The sequence below is a fragment of the Thamnophis sirtalis genome, unplaced genomic scaffold (assembly GCF_051295495.1).
Source record: "Thamnophis sirtalis isolate CommonGarterSnake01/CBP01778 unplaced genomic scaffold, rThaSir2_p1.2 scaffold_1, whole genome shotgun sequence".
NCBI lineage: Eukaryota > Metazoa > Chordata > Lepidosauria > Squamata > Natricidae > Thamnophis > Thamnophis sirtalis.
Genome location: NW_028261381.1, coordinates 157,273,478 through 157,293,319, shown reverse-complemented (window position 1 = coordinate 157,293,319; position 19,842 = coordinate 157,273,478). Strand labels below are relative to the sequence as shown.

Genomic DNA, 19,842 nt, shown 5'->3' with positions numbered 1-19,842 from the left:
ATAAAAATGAAGCTTGGGAACACATTTTTGTTGGCAGAGCACTCAGGCTACCATAGGTGCTGACACAAGTGATGTTGAGATAGCTACGCCTACCCCAGTCCCTGAAACACAATGCTGATGTGGCCCATAATGAAATCGAGTTTGACACCCCTGCTCTAAGTGGTTTACAGAGTCAGCCTATTGCCCCCAACAATCTGGGGCCTCATTCTACTGACTTCAGAAGGATGGAAGGCTTAATCAACCTTGAGCCAATGAGGATTGAACTCCTGGCAGTGAGCTGAATTATTCTGCCATACTGCCTTCTAACTACTGTGACACCCTTATCTCTCTTTTCGGATTGCTCTCACGATGTAGTGAGTATACAACATGACTTTAAAGGACAGAGGAAGATCAGTTATCAAGACACCAATGGAAGAGTCAAGGTCAAGAAAGACTTGCAAGATTAAGTTACTATAGCTGTTTTAAATTATATTTAGGTCTGCACAGTAACTGTTTCTTAGTCTGATCTATTTCCTAGGGTTGATATCAATCTTTTCAAGTTGCAACATGCTTCCCTTCTTTCCTCTTTTATCTTTATCTGAATTGCTTAGGTAATAGTCTTTTCCTCTGGCCTTCAAAGCTACATACTTGCTACACATGGGGCAGCAGCAGCAACAACACTCTCCAATGGCAGGTAAAGATAATGAATAATGAAAGGTAGTTAGACTCCATACTTGGGTTGGGGGAGAAAGACAACAGTGAAGGGGGAGAGTCAGAGAAATGATCTGACATCGCGACGATATGATGTGTGACCTCAGAGCTCCAAGATCGCAGTCAACACTTTTGCCGCTGGATGTTCCATTTGGACCTAAACTGTCCCGAAGAAATGGTGACAGGGAAGAGTACATCTTGCTGATCTCAGGGACATTGCAAAGTCCCTGATTGATCCAAGAGAATCTCTTCTTGCCGGTGACAAAAAGCACAGCCTCAAGCTGCTGAAGTCGGGACAGCTCCGCAATGGGAGGAAAGAGAAAGTGTGTCCATCTGGTGAGGAAATCTTATTTTTATAAAAGACTGCCCAAAAAAGATTGAAGTTAAATTAAATTGGTAAAGAACAGGAAATAAGCAGTGAAATTAAGCGTCATTGGATAATGTGTTATCTTTTATTATTTTATTTTTTCTATCGATGGAAGTTTTGTGAATATTTTTTTTTTTTTACTTTTTAAAGTGAAAGTATTGGATTTTCTTCTATTTCTTTTTTTTACCTATGGATTAAATATTTTCCTTTATTTCTACAATACTGGTTTGGATGGATTCTTTTTTTTTTAAGAACTTTGTTTCTTCTAAGCCTGAAACATAAAGAAGATATAAAAGGAATATAAAGAGAGTAGTAATCTTAGAGGGAAAATAAGTTACACTGCCACTTGGAGGTTGAGACCTGGAAACATTGCTTTTTCTTTTTCCTCTTTGATCATTTTGATCTTGCACTTCAAAGGCATCAGCTTGTTTATAGAGAAGAGCATGGGTTGTTTACACAGTTGCTCTCTAGATGCTTGTTGACAGCTGGAAAGAAGTGAAAACAAAGATTTGTCTTTAAACTAGAATGGCGGTGTTTACTAATTGGAAGGAAGGCACGACTGCAAAAAGAAACCATAACATTACAAAATATTATGTTTGGAATTCAAAAATTATTAGAAACAACAGAGAGAATTGAGAAGAGATGGGAAAATATTGAAAATATAAATTTTAATGTGATAAAACCTGATGGAAAAATGGAAGATATTCAGCAAATGGAAAAAGTGGAGGCTAGTGTCTTAAAAACCCAAGGGAAAAATGAACAAAGAGGCAAGATAACCGTGGATATTGGCAGTGAACTGAGTGTGGTTGGAAATGGAAAGAGTGGAACAAGGAAAGGGAAGATAGATGGAAAGGTGCTTTACTACAGATTTCAAGGTATAGAAGAAGAAAAAAGAGAAGAATGGATGAACTTAAGGAGAGAAACTTTGACAAAAACACTGATAATCAAAGATAAGCTGATTAAAGAAGCTGATGGAGAGTTTCGAGATCTTACAAAATATGTAACAAGCAACAAGTTATGAAGAGAAGTCCAAACAAATTTGATTAAGGAAATAACCAGAAGATTAATTCCACAAATGGCAAAAGAAATAGGACTACACTATTACTGGAAAGACACAGGTTGAGATATGAAAATTAATAATAAAACACTAGTTAAATTTAGTTAAAATTAGAGCATTATGTTAAAAATATAGTGATAATAATAAAGTTAGCAAATAATTGATAATGATAACAATGTGTATGTATGTATGTATGTATGTATGCATGCATGCATGCATGTATGTATGTATGTATTGGTTTGATAAGAGGAAATTTGGTATACATTTTTAAATGGTGAAAAAAGAGGAAAACGTAAGTTAAACTTAGTCAAACTATTGTTAAATAAATGACTGATAATGATAATAATGTAATAATTTGTATTGACATGATAAAAGGTAAATTGGATATAAATTGTAAACAATGATTAAGAAAAGAGGTCTATTTTTTGTTATTAAACATAATTAATTTTTATTTTGAATATGTTATAAAGGTATAATGTGGTTGGATGATATTAAAAATAGAGAAGGGAATGCCACTATGTGGTTTTGTTTTAAATTTTGGAATGTTTATATATATATATATATATATATATATATATATATATATATGTGTGTGTGTGTGTGTGTGTGTGTGTGTGTGTGTGTGTGTGTGTGTGTGTGTGTGTGTGTGATGTAAAATATATAACTTGATATGAATCATAGGTGATGATTGTGGAAGGGATTCACAAAAGTTCTTTGTAACCAATTGACACACTTTCTACAATTTGTAATGGAAAACGATTTTAAGGTGTTTATCTTTATTCAAACAATATTTTTAATAAAAAAAACAGTGAAGGGGGAGAGTCAACCTCTGTTTCCCATTCCCAACAATAACATCAAAAATGATGCCCCCCACTCTTATATGATAGGACTTTGTTAGGCTAATTTTTGAGATGTGGCAAAGATAATTTGTTAGGCAGCAATGTTTGACTGTCCTCTCCTTTGGAGGGCAGGACAAAAGTTCATCCCTGCCAAGATGGGGAAGAGCAAATGGGATGGTGGGGTGGGAATTGGCCAAAGTTATGGTAGTAGCTTCCATGCATTTTTAGGGATTTAAATCTGCTTCTCTGTTGTCTGCATCCACCAAGGTATCCATCACATCACACAACCTGACAATCCCCCTCCTTCTCCCCATCTCCCCAGGTCTCAATGTTATCAACCTGATCTACTACAAACTTCAAAATCTGTATGTTAACAATCAAACAGAGGGAAATGGATGGAAACTGTTCTATCTAAATCATGTCATTGACGTTGAGCCTCACACTGAAATAATTCAAAACTCTCCTTTTGAGTTCTCTCTTGCAAAAGGCCGAAGCAAGCAATCCACTGCCCAGATGATGGGGGTAGCAGGGCAGAAAGAGCAAAACAAGACTCCAAGGCATGAAATAATCATAGCTGGAGAGAAGAACATATAGCTGCAGAAATCTACATTGCCATTAAGTGCCTAAAGTGCCTCACTGCAGAGTCATCAAGAAGGGCGTTTTTGCTTTTGTGCCAAGTCAGATGGAGGTGAAGAACAAATATATTTAGCACAATCACACAATCTACAAAAATTGGAGGGGGGGATGCTGCCTAAAACAATACCCAGAAGGAAGAGAAACTATGTCCTGAAATATCTTCAGTCTTATGAAATTTACAGGTAAACAACCCCAACTACAGGCTTGTAGGATAACAAACCATAGATGTTTTGAAGCTGGTTTTCTTAAGTTGCTTTCATGCAAGAGAAGAAAAAAATGTCTGGAGGACAACCTTGCAGTGATCTGTTGGTTTTAGATGAAAAAGTTGTAGTTCACCCTCATATCAGTGCAGATCCTTGTTGCTTATTATGGTAAACTGAATAGGAACCGGGGGAGGGTCTTGAGCGGAATTTATGGATTGACTTTCAACTTGTCACACCTGAGGAAGTGGACAAGGCCATGGGAGCTGTGAGCGCCTGTGAGCGCCTCCACTTGCGTGCTGGACCCGTGCCCCTCCTGGCTGGTTGCTAACAGCAGAGAGGTGACACGGGGCTGGATCCAGATGGTAGTCACCACCTCTCTTCGGGAGGGGACCTTCCCGCTCCTCTTAAAGGCGGCGGTGATGAGACCCCACCTGAAGAAGCCGTCCTTGGATCCAGCCATTCTAAATAACTACCGTCCAGTCTCCAACCTCCCCTTTGTTGGGAAGGTTATTGAGAAAGTGGTGGCCTCTCAGCTCCGGCAGTCCTTGGATGAAACCAATTATCTAGACCCCTTTCAGTCTGGATTCAGGCCTGGCTACAGCACGGAAACTGCTTTGGTCGCGCTGATCGATGATCTCTGGAGAGCCAGGGACAGGGGTTATGCCTCTGTCCTAGTGCTCCTTGACCTCTCAGCGGCCTTCGATACCATCAACCATGGTATCCTTCTGCGGCGGTTGCAAGAGGTGGGAGTGGGAGGCACCGTCCTTCGGTGGTTCTCCTCCTACCTCTCGGACAGGTCGCAGTTGGTGTTGGTTGGAGGGCAGAGATCAACCCCTAGGGCCCCTTAAATATGGGGTGCCGCAGGGTTCAATCCTGTCCCCCCTCCTGTTTAACATCTACATGAAGCCACTGGGTGAGATCATTCGGCGGCACGGGATAAAATACCACCAATATGTGGATGATACACAGCTGTATCTGTCTGCCCTATGTCAACTCAGTGAAGCGGTTGACGTGATGTGTCAGTGCCTGGAGGCTGTTAGGGTCTGTATGGGTGTGAACAAGCTTGCACTCAATCCCAACATGACCGAGTGGTTTGTGTTTTTCCCTCCCAATAATTGGCCTTGTATTCCAACTCTAAGGCTGGGGGGTGAAATTATACGCCCCTCAGACAGGGTTCACAATTTGGGAATCCTCCTGGATCCACAGCTGACTTTAGAACATCATTTGTCAGCTGTGACCAGGGGGACATTTGCCCAGGTTCGCCTGATGCACCAATTGCGTCCCTACCTGAACCGGGAGGCACTCAGAATAGTCACTCACGCCCTTGTGACCTCAAGACTGGACTATTGTAATACGCTCTACATGGGGCAGCCCTTGAAGAGCATTCGGAGACTGCAGCTTGTCCAGAATGCAGCCGCCCGAGCGATTGTCGGTGCACCTCGGTACACCCACGTCACACCTATCCTCCGCGAGCTGCACTGGCTGCCTATTTGACTCCGGATGCGCTTCAAGGTGCTAGTCATTACTTTTAAAGCCCTACATGGTATTGGACTTGGGTACTTGAGAGACCGCCTTCTGCCAATTACCTCCTCACGACCGATTAGATCCCCACAGATTAGGCCTCCTCGGGATTCCATCAACTAGCCAGTGTCGTTTGTCGACCCCCTGGGGCAGGGCCTTCTCTGTGGCTGCTCCAGCCCTCTGGAACGATCTTTCCATGGAGATCCGGACCCTCGCCACCCTTCAGGCTTTCCGCAAAGCCGTTAAAACCTGACTGTTCTGGCAGGCCTGGGGCTGATGAGTTCCCAGCCCCACTCGAATTGTTGCGGCTGTTGATGAGTTTTTAATCTGTTTGTATTTGTCTTTTTGTTTTTTTTGTATTTCCCCTTTCCCCTATTTAGTTTGTTAGCCGCCCTGAGTCCCCTCGGGGAATAGGACGGCATACAAGTTCAATAAAACTAAACTAAACTAAACTAAACTAAACTAAACTAAACTAAACAAACTAAACTAAACTAAACTAAACTAAACTAAACTAGGAAGATTCCATAAAGAGAAGGCTTGAATTAAAATATCATCTGGAATGTGTTGGCCATAGGGATGCAACATAATAGATGCTCTTCATGTAAAAAAAATAATCTAAATTTCAATCTTCATCATCTTCTAGTAGTTTTATTAAAATACTAAAATCTTGGAAGGCTACTGCCAGATGATATGGCCCAAATGATCCTGGGGTATATTATTAACCTATTGTCAGGGTTCCAAACAGCATCCTTCATCAAATAAGAATCTGAGGCTAGGAGTTCCTCAAAATTCAAATTTATTAAAGAAGCCATAAAGTTGGCACATCTGGGAAAACCTGAATCTGAGAGCTTCCAGGTTCAAGACCCTGCCTCAGCACCCACGTGTCCCTCACATGGTCCAATCAGGCACTGTCACAAAGGAAGATTCCTCCCATCCATGACAGCCCAGGTATAGGGACAAGATGACCTTGACTCTCTGAGAAGGAATGTTATTATGGCTACATATCTCCCATGCTCCACACAATCCCCCTCCCAATTTCCCACACTGGAATATGTTTGAACATGTGATGGGCTTGAGGTCCAATACAAAGATGGCTTCCAAACCTGACACCTATTCAATTTACACGCTACCTTTCCATTAAAAAGAGCAAAAATAATATTATCATCCTTAAAATTAATACTAAAGATGATTAATAATTAAAAGTATAGCAAAAAAGGTGCATTTTTACAGAAGAGGTGCCTTCCATTAAGTAGAATTTTGTCATAGGGGTATTTCAGAGAAGACTCCCCTGCAAGTTTTAACATACAGACAAATTCAAATAGGAACAAAGGTCCCTTGGATGGTCAGTTCAAGCATTTATGGATTTATTTTTTTCCTGTGAAGTAATTGACAACAATTACAGATCTTTCATACAGGCATCACATCATCCCTTTATCTTTCACTATCTACCAGTCTTTCTGGGGTAGTCTTAGGTGAAGTATATTTGAACTATCTGGATACGATCTAATTAAAATGTAGACCTGTATGGCAGCTTCTTGCAGTACTAAACTACTAAACAACTCTCTGTAGATAACGTGTCTCTATAAGTAAGCAGAAATCAACAATATCTCTTATGTACATAGACATTTTTTAAAAACAAAGGAAAAAAAAATCCCTCAAAACATAGCAGCATATTTGTTCTCATGAATATGTTCCAGTTTAAAAAAAAATAGAAGTATTTATTACATGATGTTAAGAGAATAAAAGACCTTTATAGAAAAATCCAGTTTAATCATCCCACAGCTGCTTAATCTGATGATACTTGTACAATGTATAAGTATAATTGTAGAAAACTCTTACCTCGGACAATGATGTTGGTGGACTTCTTTGCTGGATTCCCCACATTGTTGTTGGCAATGCAGCTATAGGTGCCAGCATCATCAGAATTGATAGCAGGGATGGTCAACGTCCCACCTTTCAGTATTATCTTCTCAGGTAAGGTACCCACAGATCTTACCCAGGTTAGGGTTGGGAGTGGCTCACCACCTGTTGTGACACAAACCAAAGTGATGGCTTCTCCAGGGTTCACCACAATGGGATCATCCACCAACAGCTTGATTGAAGGAGAGGCTGTAAATAAACCACAATGATAAATTAGTCCCGGTTCATCATTTTATAAATAAATATATCACTTGTCTCATTAAGATAGCTATGTCATTTCCCAGGCCCATATAGCTGATTAAACACATTGCAGACCAGATACTATGTTCATACCATTCTCTATTCTCCAATGTAGTGCACAGCCCTATCACTGACTCCAATATGATTGTATTGTGAGAAATGCCACATAATTTATATTTCGGAGCCACTATTTGCCCCTTCCACACTCCCACGCACACAAGGAATGCGAATGCTTTAGCTCAATAACATTTCCCATATATTTACTGATCAGGAGAGGGGAAAAAATCCTAGACAGATACAAATCTATGAATAGTATAGAAAATGAAAGAATAAATAACACTTTAGGGAAGAAAAAGATTATAAGCAAGGAGACTCCAGTACAAAGTAGTTTTCAGGGTTCAACCTTCACCTGTCCTGAAGGTTCCAGAAAGGGAGAAACATTTCTGTTCAAGATTATTGGTTTCAGTGGCAGGTTGTTCTTATTGTCAATATCCTTCTTCTCGGTAACTTGAGCTCAGTAAATTTAGTCCTGTCCTCTGGATCAAGTGAGAAGGAGAATTTGCCTTCTCCTACATGAGAAACCTTCAGGCTTTTGAAGGTGATATTGTATTCCCTTTCTTTTCCAGCTACTGGCTCAGCTTCTAGTCCCTTCACATGTTCCTCATAACATTTATTTCCTTACACTGCCTTTATTTTCTTTCCCTGAACTCACTCTGCTGTTCCTACTAAGGCTGTGCAATTTTGATATTTGATTCAATAAAAGCATTCGATTGAAAACAGTCGAGCAAAGGCAGTCTGAGGGAAATGGGTGATTTAGAAATATGAAATAGAAATAAATAAAACAAATAAAAGCAATGTAACACTCTCCCCTACTTCTAAAAGAAAAGCAGTCTACTACTCTCTTTTAAGTGCTCCCAAGGACTCCCCCAACTATTTCTATAGCCAGAAAAGGCATCTGTAACACAGTGTTCCTTGTTAAGGCAAACTGCATCTTGCAGAAGCAAATCCAGCCTCCTCTTCACAGGCCTAATTCCTACATTCTTCTACTTGCTTACTTACTTAATAGAATTATAAGATCATCGAGTTGAGCACTGAAGTCTAATCACAGATCTCTACATCCAGTTAGAATTGATTGCGCACATACAGTGACATCAACATGCAAATTACATAAAGTATTGCAGGCAAACTCTGCCCACAGCCTGGAGTTTGATCCTGATAGGACTCATGTTGATTCAGCCTTCCATCCTTCTAAGGTTAGTAAAATAAGGACCCAGATTGTTGGAGACAATATGCAAATAATGTTTACATTGTAAACCACCCAGAGAATGTTGTAAAGCACTATAGGGAGGTATACAGTACAGGCTATTGCTATATAGTACTACATTCCTACAATGTAATGTAGTATGTATGTATGTAATGGAATAATGTGGTAGGTAATACAATGTAGTATGCATGTAATGTAGTAAGTAACATAATCTAATATGTATATAATGTAGTAATAGTAGGACTGTATTACTATTTCCTTATCTTGTCTATTATCTTCTACTATCGGTATTGTATGATTATATTACTTTGTTGTTTGTATGTACACTAAGAGCTTATGCACTGGAGACAAAGTCCTTGTGTATCCAACCTCACTGGGCCAATAAAGAATACTCTATTCTATTGTCCAGCTCAAATAGGGGGTGCACATTCATTACATCATGATGTGGGACTGCCCTTCCATGAGAGTATCTGCCTGTTCTACCAGGTCTGAAAGGGTAGAGCCATGATGGTGAAGCTATGGTATGGGTGCCAGAGGTGGCATGCAGAGTCCTCTCTGTGGGCAAGTGTGCCATCGCCAGCTACTCTTCTTGTTTCCAGCATGCCCGAAGCTGGTCTTTGCAGGTGCTGGAGCACTGAAAAACGGCCTGAAAAAGGCCTAGAAAACACCCTGAAAAATCCAGACATGTGTGCGCCGGCACACTGGTTTTCAGGTTCCCGGTGCTCTGGCGTATACGAAGACCAGCTGGCCAACATTCATACATCCATATTCCAGTTACTTGGTGCCAAAAAGGTTCACCATCACTGGGGTAGGGAAAGCATGTTCAAAGTTCTTACTCTATAATTTTGCCACCTAGTGGAATCTTGGAAGCATGCCTTTTCTGAGGCTGCTGATACCTTATGGAAAACCTTTATCTCAGTGAGTTGGCAGGTCCCCACCTGCTTATCCTTTCAGAAGGTCATCAAGATCTGGCTTTTTACCCAAGCTCTGGGACAGAATGAGGATATCAGGAGCTGTCTGTGAGGCATCCCAAAAGGACCACCGAGGAGCCGGTAATTTATTCTTATTTTATGATTTTATAGTTATGAGGTTGTATTGTTGTGAGTTGGTTTTAAGATGGGTGGACATATAAATCTTTTAAATAAGTAAATAAGAATGTCATGGCTCACATTTTGTCACTCACACAAGTTGCTTCCCCCTGGACATACTCATGGTTCAACTCTTGAACAACACATGAATTCAATCCCAAAGCATCACAGAGAAATATCTGTCCAGCTTCTGTTCCAACATAGGCCAGGAAAGAAATGCCTATAACCAGCTATTTAAAGCATTTATTAAACTCTTGGAATGACTCACACAGATCAATCATATGCCCTTCTTTGTCCTCAGACTTAACAGCCAAAAGGATGGAACTTACAGCAGTGATTTTTACAGGACACATCAAACTTCAAACTATTTGATCACACTTGTATGAAAATACTCTATAGTTCAGTGTTATGCAACCCTGCCAATGAGACTACCTGAGTAGGCCATGATTAGATTAACCACAGTAAAGTAGTTGGAATCCAGTGAAAACAAAATGGAAACCAGAAGCAAAAAAGAAAAGAAAAGCTCATGTAAGTTGCAGTTCTTGAAATGACTAGCTGGGGCAAATATCTTCAGTAGTTTAATGTAGCTATTCTCTAAGTAGAAGAGGAAGAATAATTCTCCTTCTCTCACCATTTGTTTCCAAGCCTGCTGTTGCCGTTATGGATAGATGAAAAGTAAGACCAGTCATCTTAGCAATAAACAATAATGTGTGGGGACCAGAAGACAAGAAAAACCCAATATGTGACAAATTATGAACAAGCGTTGTCTCACATGGTTGGCCTGTTGGCTGAATTGTGTTGTTTTCTTTAGGAAGAAACATAGCTCTGAAGCTCTGCCTCAACCCATGCCCGACAGCCACATTCTTCTGGATGGCTACATTGTGGCACCTTCCTACCCCCACGCTGTGTGGCATGTGCCCTTTCTAAAAATGCTGTGCCACAAACACACTCGATTGCTACAGAGAAGAGCTCAAAAGCCTGAAGAACAAAAGATGATGCCCAGCTGAAAACCGCAGCTTTGCTCAGTTTAATGGGTCTCAGAATGCTTCAGATGAAAGCTTGTTGTGCGTCAGGGGAAGGAGGGGGTCAAAGAGGGTCACGGTAAAGAAAAAAGAATGCATGGTGCCTATTTCATCCCAAAGCACTCAGAAATAACAACTGTGGGGGAATAATGATAGATGGCATGTCTTGGAGGGAGAAAATATGTACAAAGGGCCTAAGAGGTCGAGCTGATACTAAGTAAACAGGAAGACAACATGTACACACACACAAACCAAAATCATGCCATTATATATCCTCAAAGCCACAAAGGCCTGACTAAAGGCACAGAAATCAAAGAGGCCCGAGCCATTTAGAAACTGTCGGATACAAAATCCTCTAATGACAACACAAACTGTGTTGACGTATTGCCACCTGGATTGCACATGGGGAAATCTGTGATTAAAAAAAAGTCAAGATGGAAGCCATGATTGTGTGCTTCCTGCTCGGCCTGTAGTTTATGTGTGTCACTTTTCTGAGGTGAAAAGTGAGGTACAAATGCAATGAAAGAAGGATTAAATATAAGCAGGTGGGTTTCCAGGAGGGAGGGGGTGCATTCAGTCTGGGTATTCAATCAACTCAATTGATTATCAATTCAATTTATTACAGTCTTAGACCAAAACAAATAAAAACACTCTGTAAATATACAATAAAAAATTCTAGTATAAAAAAATAAACAGCTAAAATGTATGATACAATCCAGTCTGTCAATTATATGTGGTCTAACTACACTAAAATTACAATCTATAAACTGTGCGGCCCATAGCCAGTTTAATACTAAAAAGGGAAAGGTTTGCCACATTTGTGGTATAAAATAGCTATGGTGGATTAGACACGTGTTTCCGACGAATCCCGAGGGCTGCTGCATAGATTCTAGCCACCTGCACTGTAGTTATAGGGTATTTGTCATTAATCAGCCACTGGAGATAAGCAGTGTTGGAACAGCCAGGATACTTAGCAACTATTGGAAGCATTAAAAAAAAAAAAAAAAAAAAAAAAAAAACCCTCTGTAAAAGGAACATTGAAAGAGTATGTGACCAATGATCTCCATCTCTCCTGAGCTACAGGAACAGAGTCTTTCAGTCAATGGTACCTTTTTATACTTGCTATACAGGACTGCCGATGGAAGCGCATGGCACCATGCGAGCGAAAATGCTTTCCGATGGTTTGCTGACTCCAACTGGCTAAGAGAGCTGACAGGAGTAACAACATATCTAATGGCCTCTGGAGCGAGTCTGAATATTATGTGTGAGAGAAAGAGAATGAAGACAGCTTCTTCTCCTGGCTGTTCTTCAGAATAGTTAACAGAGCATGTTGTAGATGCAGATTGTCGAATCCTTAGTTTGGCAAGATTGATGCAAGCCCAAACCCAAGAATTATATGTAGTGAACCTTCCAAGCTCTTCCAAATTCTAATTATTTAATACCTATAGACTGATGCTGGAGAAGAGTCCTGCATTTTTCGTGGACAGCTAAGATGAATCAATAAGCAAGTACTGGATAACATAACACAAGATATATCACAAGAAAGGCAATTTACAAAACTATGCCACTTATTTTGGCCATGCCATGCATGGGGATTCACGGGAGAAAGCAATTACATTTGGAGTTAGTTTGTCGTAAAAGGAAATCAGACTACCAAACAACATGGTGGCTGGATACTATCAAAGCTGAAACCAGCCAGTGTGTGTGTGTGTGTGTGTGTGTGTGTGTGTGTGTGTGTGTGTGTGTGTGTGTATGTATGTGTGTGTATGTGTATATATATATATATATATATATATGTATATGTATGTATGTATATATATATATATATATATATATATATATATATATGTATATATGTATATATGTATATATGTATATATGTATATATGTATATATGTATATATGTATATATGTATATATGTATATATGTATATATGTATATATGTATATATGTATATATGTATATATGTATATATGTATATATGTATATGTATATGTATATGTATATGTATATGTATATGTATATGTATATGTATATGTATATGTATATGTGTATATGTGTATATGTATATATGTATATATATATATATATATAAAATCAAGAATGTAGTGCAAGATCAGAAGAAGTGAAGCGTGTTGCCCCATTCACTCACATGTCAGTGTGATTTATGGAGGGTTTTATTTGTTTTCCCCCAGCAGTTGTATTCATCTGGTTTTATGATTGATCCAACCAAAGCCAGCAACAAGCAAGTCCAGATTAATTCCTCAGGCAATGGCCAATTAGTCCATAACACAAACAGCATGCTGCTCAAACAGTAAATCCAATAATCAAACATAAAGCCCTAAGGCAAAACTGAAAGTACATCCATGTTAGCTCATGGGGTATAGTAATTCCGACTCAGGAAACACAAATGACCACATAGCCACAGCCCATACATGTTGCTTCCAGCAACACCTCCCTTTGCCCGTTATGCTAAATAGCTCCCTGTGCAACCTATCAAGAGGGCTGGGCCTTTTTCCCAAGCAATCTGGCAGACCCCCACTTCTCTGCCCTGCATGCTCTGAGATCAACTATGGCAGACAGCTGCTCCCCCTCTTCTTCACTGGCCTGCAAGCTGTTCCCAGCCAAAGCCTGTTCTGCCGGCAGTTCAGGGTCAGTAATTCCTGACGTAACAGGAATGATTTTGTCCCCTCTCAAATTGGCCTCTGAAGGTCGGATAAATCATCACATGGAGAGACCTGGGCAACAGGATTGCCGAGAGTTGGATACAACTGAATGGATAATATCATCATTATCATTACCTACAGATAAAGTCTTGCCAGACTGAGAATTCTACTATTTACATCTACAATATATTCTGGACTAAATGACCTCTAAAGTTCCTTCCATGAAATCATTCAGTATGTTTGCTGAATGTACAAACAGAAGCAAAATGAATGTGGCAAAAGACAGCAAAGGGAAACATATATATGTGTGTGTGTGTGTGTGTGTGTGTGTAGTCTGAACAACACCTGAACACCAACGGCATTAACCAAATCAGCATCAGTCAGTTGCAAAATGACCCTTTACTCAAAAGAGCTCAGATCCTGCAACACCATCAAACATCCACATCTGCCTATCTCAGGTCCTTGGGAAGGACTTGTTAGGCAGACAAAAATGCCAAATCTAACCTAAACCTCTGGCCGACTGTGTGACATACCATAATAAGTGGATAAAATGCCAAATCCATACCTTTAATTGCATCAATAATCCACTTCTGCCCATCCCAGGCCCTTAGGAAGGACTTGATAATTGGACAAAAACGTCAAATCCATTCTGAATGTCTGGCTGACTGTGTGACAAACCATAATAATAAATCACTATGGTCACTTTGTCTCATTTGTGCAACATTCCTGTAAAGTAGACTGGTACGTTTACTGTCATATTATACACAGGAGTCTGTGGGCTAACGATGCTTCCCAAAGGTCATTTTTGTGGGAAGTATGCTTAAGCTAGCCTTCTTCTGCAAACCATGTTATTTGGGGATGGTGAAAGTTAAAGTCCAACAGCTCTGAAGGATGCCCACTATCTCATATTTTTTTGCTTCTCATTATATGGCCAGCATATATTCTTCCCCAAGCGGGGCGGGCACCATGAATGAAGAGCAATGGCACCTGTTAGGGAAAAGAGCAGCATCTTGCCGTTCGTGACCCAGTGTGATGCCTCTCGCTTGCCAGACGGAAGACCAGATCTCTTATTAATGCCAGCAGTAATTGCCTCTGACACAGAGCGTATGCAGAGGCCAAAGAGCTGCCCCCGCTCCAGTACCTGCCATCCGCTAAGCAGCACATCAAGCGAAGGAAGCTTAGCAGTGGACAGACCTCAGAGGTTTGGAAAGATTCCCCAGTAGAGCTTACGGGTGAGCTTGGGCATCAATCAAAAGAGGCAGGGTGGGGACCCGCTTCATTTTTACATGAGCAACTGTCAAGAGAACGACAGCACAACAAAACCCAAGAGACAACATTTGTGCCATGTTAGCAAATGCAGGCCTAAACAGCTGAGCTGGCACCATTACATTACACCAGATTGTCGAGTTAACCCATTTGCTGCAGTATTAGAATATATTCCAAGTATCAAATGTGAACGGGTCACAAAATAGGGTAGGTCACCAAAAACCAAAAACCCAGATACATAGACAGAATCCCTAAAAGGGATAAATCCATTCAAGCTTATCACACCATATAAATGTCAATTAAGTGGGCTGTACAATCCAGCTAAGCAATGTGGTTTTGATTTGTAACATCTTTGCCCTTGTTATTCCAAGTCAGTTCCATACCATTTCCCATTTAATGTGTTCAAGATGAGCATAATTAGTTTTTTTTTAAAGTGTTTTCCAAATGTTTATTCTCAAGGTACATTTTTTTTTATTAAAAAAAGACAGAAATGTGTACTGCTATTCTAAAAAAGAAAATATTTGTACTAAAATCTTGCATGAAAATAAAAAGCGAAACTTTAAAAAGATACATTCCCCTCTCCCTCTGCACATATTGTACACATTGATTGCAGTGGTGGGATTGCAGTGGTGGGATTCTAAATTTTTTACTATCAGTTCTGTGGGCGTGGCTTGGTGGGCATGGCAGGGGAAGGATACTGTAAAATCTCAATTTCCTCCCGATAAGTTGGGACTCGGGAGGCAGAGAATAGATGGGGGCGGGGGCCAGTCAGAGGTGGTACTTACTGGTTGTCCGAATTACTCAAAATTCACGCTACCGGTTCTCCAGAAGTGGTCAGAACCTACTGAACACCATCTCTGATGCAGAGTCGCAAAAAAATAAAAGTCAGGGTTTCCCGTGTCCAGTCGTTTCTGACTCTAAGGGTGGTGCTCATCTCTATTTCTTAGCTGAGGGAGCCAACGTTGTCTGAAGATATTTCCGTGGTTATGTGCCCAGCATGACTATACACTGAGGCACATGGAATGCTGTGACCTTCCCACCAAAGTGGTACCTATTTATCTACTTGCATTTTCATACTTTTGAACTGCTAAGTTGGCAGGAACTGGGGCAAATAATGGGAGCTCACCCCATAGCCTGGCTCTAGTGTCTCAAATCTAGTCTGTCAGATTTCTAATCTTTAAGCACTGAGCCATCAAACACTATTTCTTATTTTTTCCCCTCTGATTTCGTTACCTAGCACATAGGTAAAGGTAAAGGTTCCCCTCGCACATATGTGCTAGTCATTCCTGATTCTAGGGGGTGGTGCTCATCTCCATTTCAAAGCCGAAGAACCAGCACTGTCCAAAGATATCTGTGTGATCATGTGCCTGGCATGACTAAACGCTGAAGATGCACAGAACACTGTTACTTTCCCATCAAAGTTGTCCCTATTTTTCTAGTTGCATTTTTACATGCTTTCAGACTGCTAGGTTCACAATAGGCTGTATCTTAACAGAACACACACCCCAAGGGGTGTTAAGGATGTCTTACCCCCCACAGTATTTGTTTCCAGAGAGTAAGTCATCTGTGTACCAAGTTTGTTTGAAATTGCTTGAGGCATTCCAGAGTTATGTCATACATGAAACAACAGCTAAGCTCAATAGAGGCAAGAGGGTCAGAAAGGTCTTGCTTGCGGAACTCAGCTGAGAACCACTGACCCTAAAGATCCAATTAAAACATCTATCATCTCAAGAACACATTCTGGTAAGGAAGGATAAGATGATGGTCACAAATTAAGATATGTCATCTATGCAGGAGAAACCAAAGAAAAAATATATGCCACCAAGGAAGGGAGGTAGGAAGGAAGGAAGGAAGGACAGGATAAATGTGTACATCACATAATAGTTTGCTACAGGAAAAATTGTTGCAGACAAGGGACCCAGAGAAGAAAAAGAGTGTCTCAAAATGCATACGCTAGAATTGCACCCAAACAAGTGTATTATTTGTTGTTGTTTCTGTCGAGTTGATCAACCAAAAGGATCTGTATTCATTATAGCCCATTCATAAAAAAGCACTATTAGGCAATGCTTTTTACAAACAAGAAAATACACTTTGTTAAAAGAAGTGTGGTTTTATTGTGTCTTATCCATGTAACTTTCGTGTTACAAATCACTCTCACTTTATCTGTGAAAGGGATCTGTACATGTGTTGAAATGAAGCAAACACTGAATTCAACAAGGTGAGACAGTGTAAGTCAGAAGCATCCATTTCTACTTCCCAGGATACAAAACGTTTTTGTCAATTCATTTAACTTCCCTTGCTGTCCTAGCCATCAGATTCTAAAACCCCAGGAATGTTTTAGATAAGGAGAAAGAAACATTTCATATCTAGAAGCTGCCCTTGTAGTCTCAGGACCTTTCACGAAGTGCTTTTGTGATCGCAGGTAGTTCTCAACTTACAACGGTTCATTTAGTGACTTATCAAAGTTACAACAGCACAAAAAGGTGGCATGATTGTTTTTCACTCTTACAACCAGTGCAGTATCCACACGATCACGTGACCAAAATTCAGATGGCTCCTATCTATGACAGTTGCAGTATACTGGGGTCATGAGACCCCCCTTTTACGATTTTCGGACCAGCAAAGTCAATGGAGAAGCAGAATTTACTTAACAACTGTGTTACTAACTTAACAACTGCAGTGATCCACATAACAACTGTGGCAAGAAAGGTCATAAAATGGGGAAAACTGCATTTTAAAATGTCTCACAGCCATATAAATTTTGGGCTCAATTGTGGTCGTGTCAAGGATTACCTGTACATCCCATACCTATCCAGTTTTCCTCACTTCCTGTTGTGGCCCGCCAGCGGCCAGCAGAGCAGACAGTGAGGAGGTTGGGGAGGAGCGTGGGCCAGTCCTGGAGGCTGAGGACGGCTTGGATGAGGGCTGTATGTCGGAGGAAAAGACAGGGCCGAGGCTGTCTGGCAGTGATCAGGTGCCTACAGACTTAGACAGCAGTGAGGCAGAGGTGAGCAGTGAGTGCCCCTGCGCAGAGCTGCCAGAAGGAAAGAACAACTCAGAAATCAGGGTCGACTTGGGAGTAAAGTCACAGGTGGAAGGTGTCTGGCCCCTCCCATAGGACATAAAAGGAAAATGGAAGGGGAGTGGGCTTTTGCAGGAAACAATTCGTTCTTTCGTGGAGTGTGAAGATCTGTCCATGAATCTCAGGGACTCTGTGTCCAGTCTTTCCTTGCACAGCACCTCATTTGGAAAATATTTACATGGCAGTTTTCCAAGATAGATAAGGTCTGTAGTCATAATTGCTCCTTTGAAAGACTGTTTGCCAGGCCTTGCTGAATGTGATTGAGATGAATTCACATTTGTTTAATAAAAGGGGTTTTGTAGGGACCAGGACTCTGCTTTGTGCTTTTTGAGGAAGCCAATACTTCCCTCCTTGCCCCGATTCCCCATTATCATAATTTTCATTTCCCTAATTAGATTCCCAATAAATTTCCTCTTTTTTAGATTCCCTCTTTCCACTTTGGTTTTGCAACCTCTTCTATCATGTATAGACTTAGGGCCTCCTTCTAAAAGGGGTCTAGCATTGGTCTTCCTTCTTCAGCTTTGGAATCCTGATCCACTTGTGACGTAACTAGGCATCCCACCTCTTCTGCGATTATTCTGAAAGGATTCGCTCATTCAAAGATACAGCAGCAACCACTTGCTTTTAGCTTCCATTGACCAGGAAGTCATTTTTTTCCCCACTTACTCTTCCTCTGAAGCAGTGGTGGGTTCCTACCGGTTCAGACTGGTTCGGCTGAATTGGTAGTGGTTTGGCGGCCTATGTACAGTGACCCAGGTCTGCCAATACCCTGAACTGATTCTCCCGCCAGCACTGTAGGAACCATCATTTTGGGGTTTTTTTGCTTCTGCACAAGCACAGAACAATTTTAATCATAATGCACATGCACGGGTGGGCAGCACACACATGAACGAACTGGCAGTAGTGACTGCCAGAACCCACCCCTGCTCTGAAGCAGCTAATAATAGCAATGACTATTGTACTTGGACTTATATAGTGCTTTGTAGCACTCTCTGGGTGGTTTACAGTGTCAGCATATTGCCCCCAACAATCTGGGTCCTCGTTTTACCAACCTCGTAAGGATGGAAGACAGTCAGGATCGAACTCCAGACTTTGGGCAGAGTCAGCCTGCAATACTGCATTCTAATCATTGAGTTACTATGGCTTGTAGTATTAATAAGACAGGCAACTTATGATACTCTAGAAAGAGATGAACTATAATTCCCAGCATTTCTAGGTCAATGTTGATAGAATCCCATAATGTGCAAACTCTTGCTAGAGTTACTGTGACCTTCTGCGCCCCCACACTACATCAAAAACCTTCAAGTGATAGGTGATACTTTCCTTCTGCAAATATTTGTGTTATAATTAAATGGTTATATTTTAAAGCATTGGTGTCCAAACCTTTGGTTTGACTTGGCCACACTGAGTGAAGAGAACTCATCTTGGGAGTATATTCATGATCATTGTGGCCAATTCATTTATCTTCTTTTGCCAATTCTATCTCATTTTAATATGTGGACAAAACAGAAAGGTAGATTTTTTAATGCAGGATTATGATAAAAAGCACAAAAATTGAGAAAGAGACAAAACAGCTAATAATTCCGGTCATTCTTGGGTCTCTGATAGAGAATCAATTATAACTTAAAGTCAAGCCCAACAGCTATAATTGAACCATTTCTTCTCCTTCTCCTTCTCCTTCTCCTTCTCCTTCTCCCTCCCTCCTCCTCCTCCTCCTAGCATATTCCCGCAAGTGCAGGGTCTGCTTTTCAAATCATTTTGCATGGTCAGTTGTGTCTCCAGGGTACAAGCCTGCAGCTTGCATATCTTTGTTGATGGTGTCTTGCCATTTGTTTTGTGTGCCCGTGAGGTCACTGGCCATTGATTTGTACTTGGTAGACAGTGTTGGCAGTGGTGGTAGGTGCTGCTCTCAGGACATACCCATACCATTGGAATGGGCCTTCTCTCATCTTCTCTATAACTGGTGCCACACCAAAATGT

At 40.7% G+C, this 19,842-nt stretch overlaps 1 protein-coding gene across 2 annotated transcripts in view; it reads right to left on the bottom strand.

Annotated features, from left to right (window-relative positions):
- Nucleotides 1-19,842, bottom strand: part of MDGA2 (MAM domain containing glycosylphosphatidylinositol anchor 2) — a 583,552-nt gene that overhangs the window by 251,933 nt on the left and 311,777 nt on the right. For both annotated transcript variants that reach the window (XM_087729078.1, XM_087729069.1), the window contains exon 6: nucleotides 7,153-7,422. In XM_087729078.1, the coding sequence (XP_087585204.1) occupies nucleotides 7,153-7,422 (270 nt within the window). The remainder of the gene's footprint in view (nucleotides 1-7,152; nucleotides 7,423-19,842) is intronic.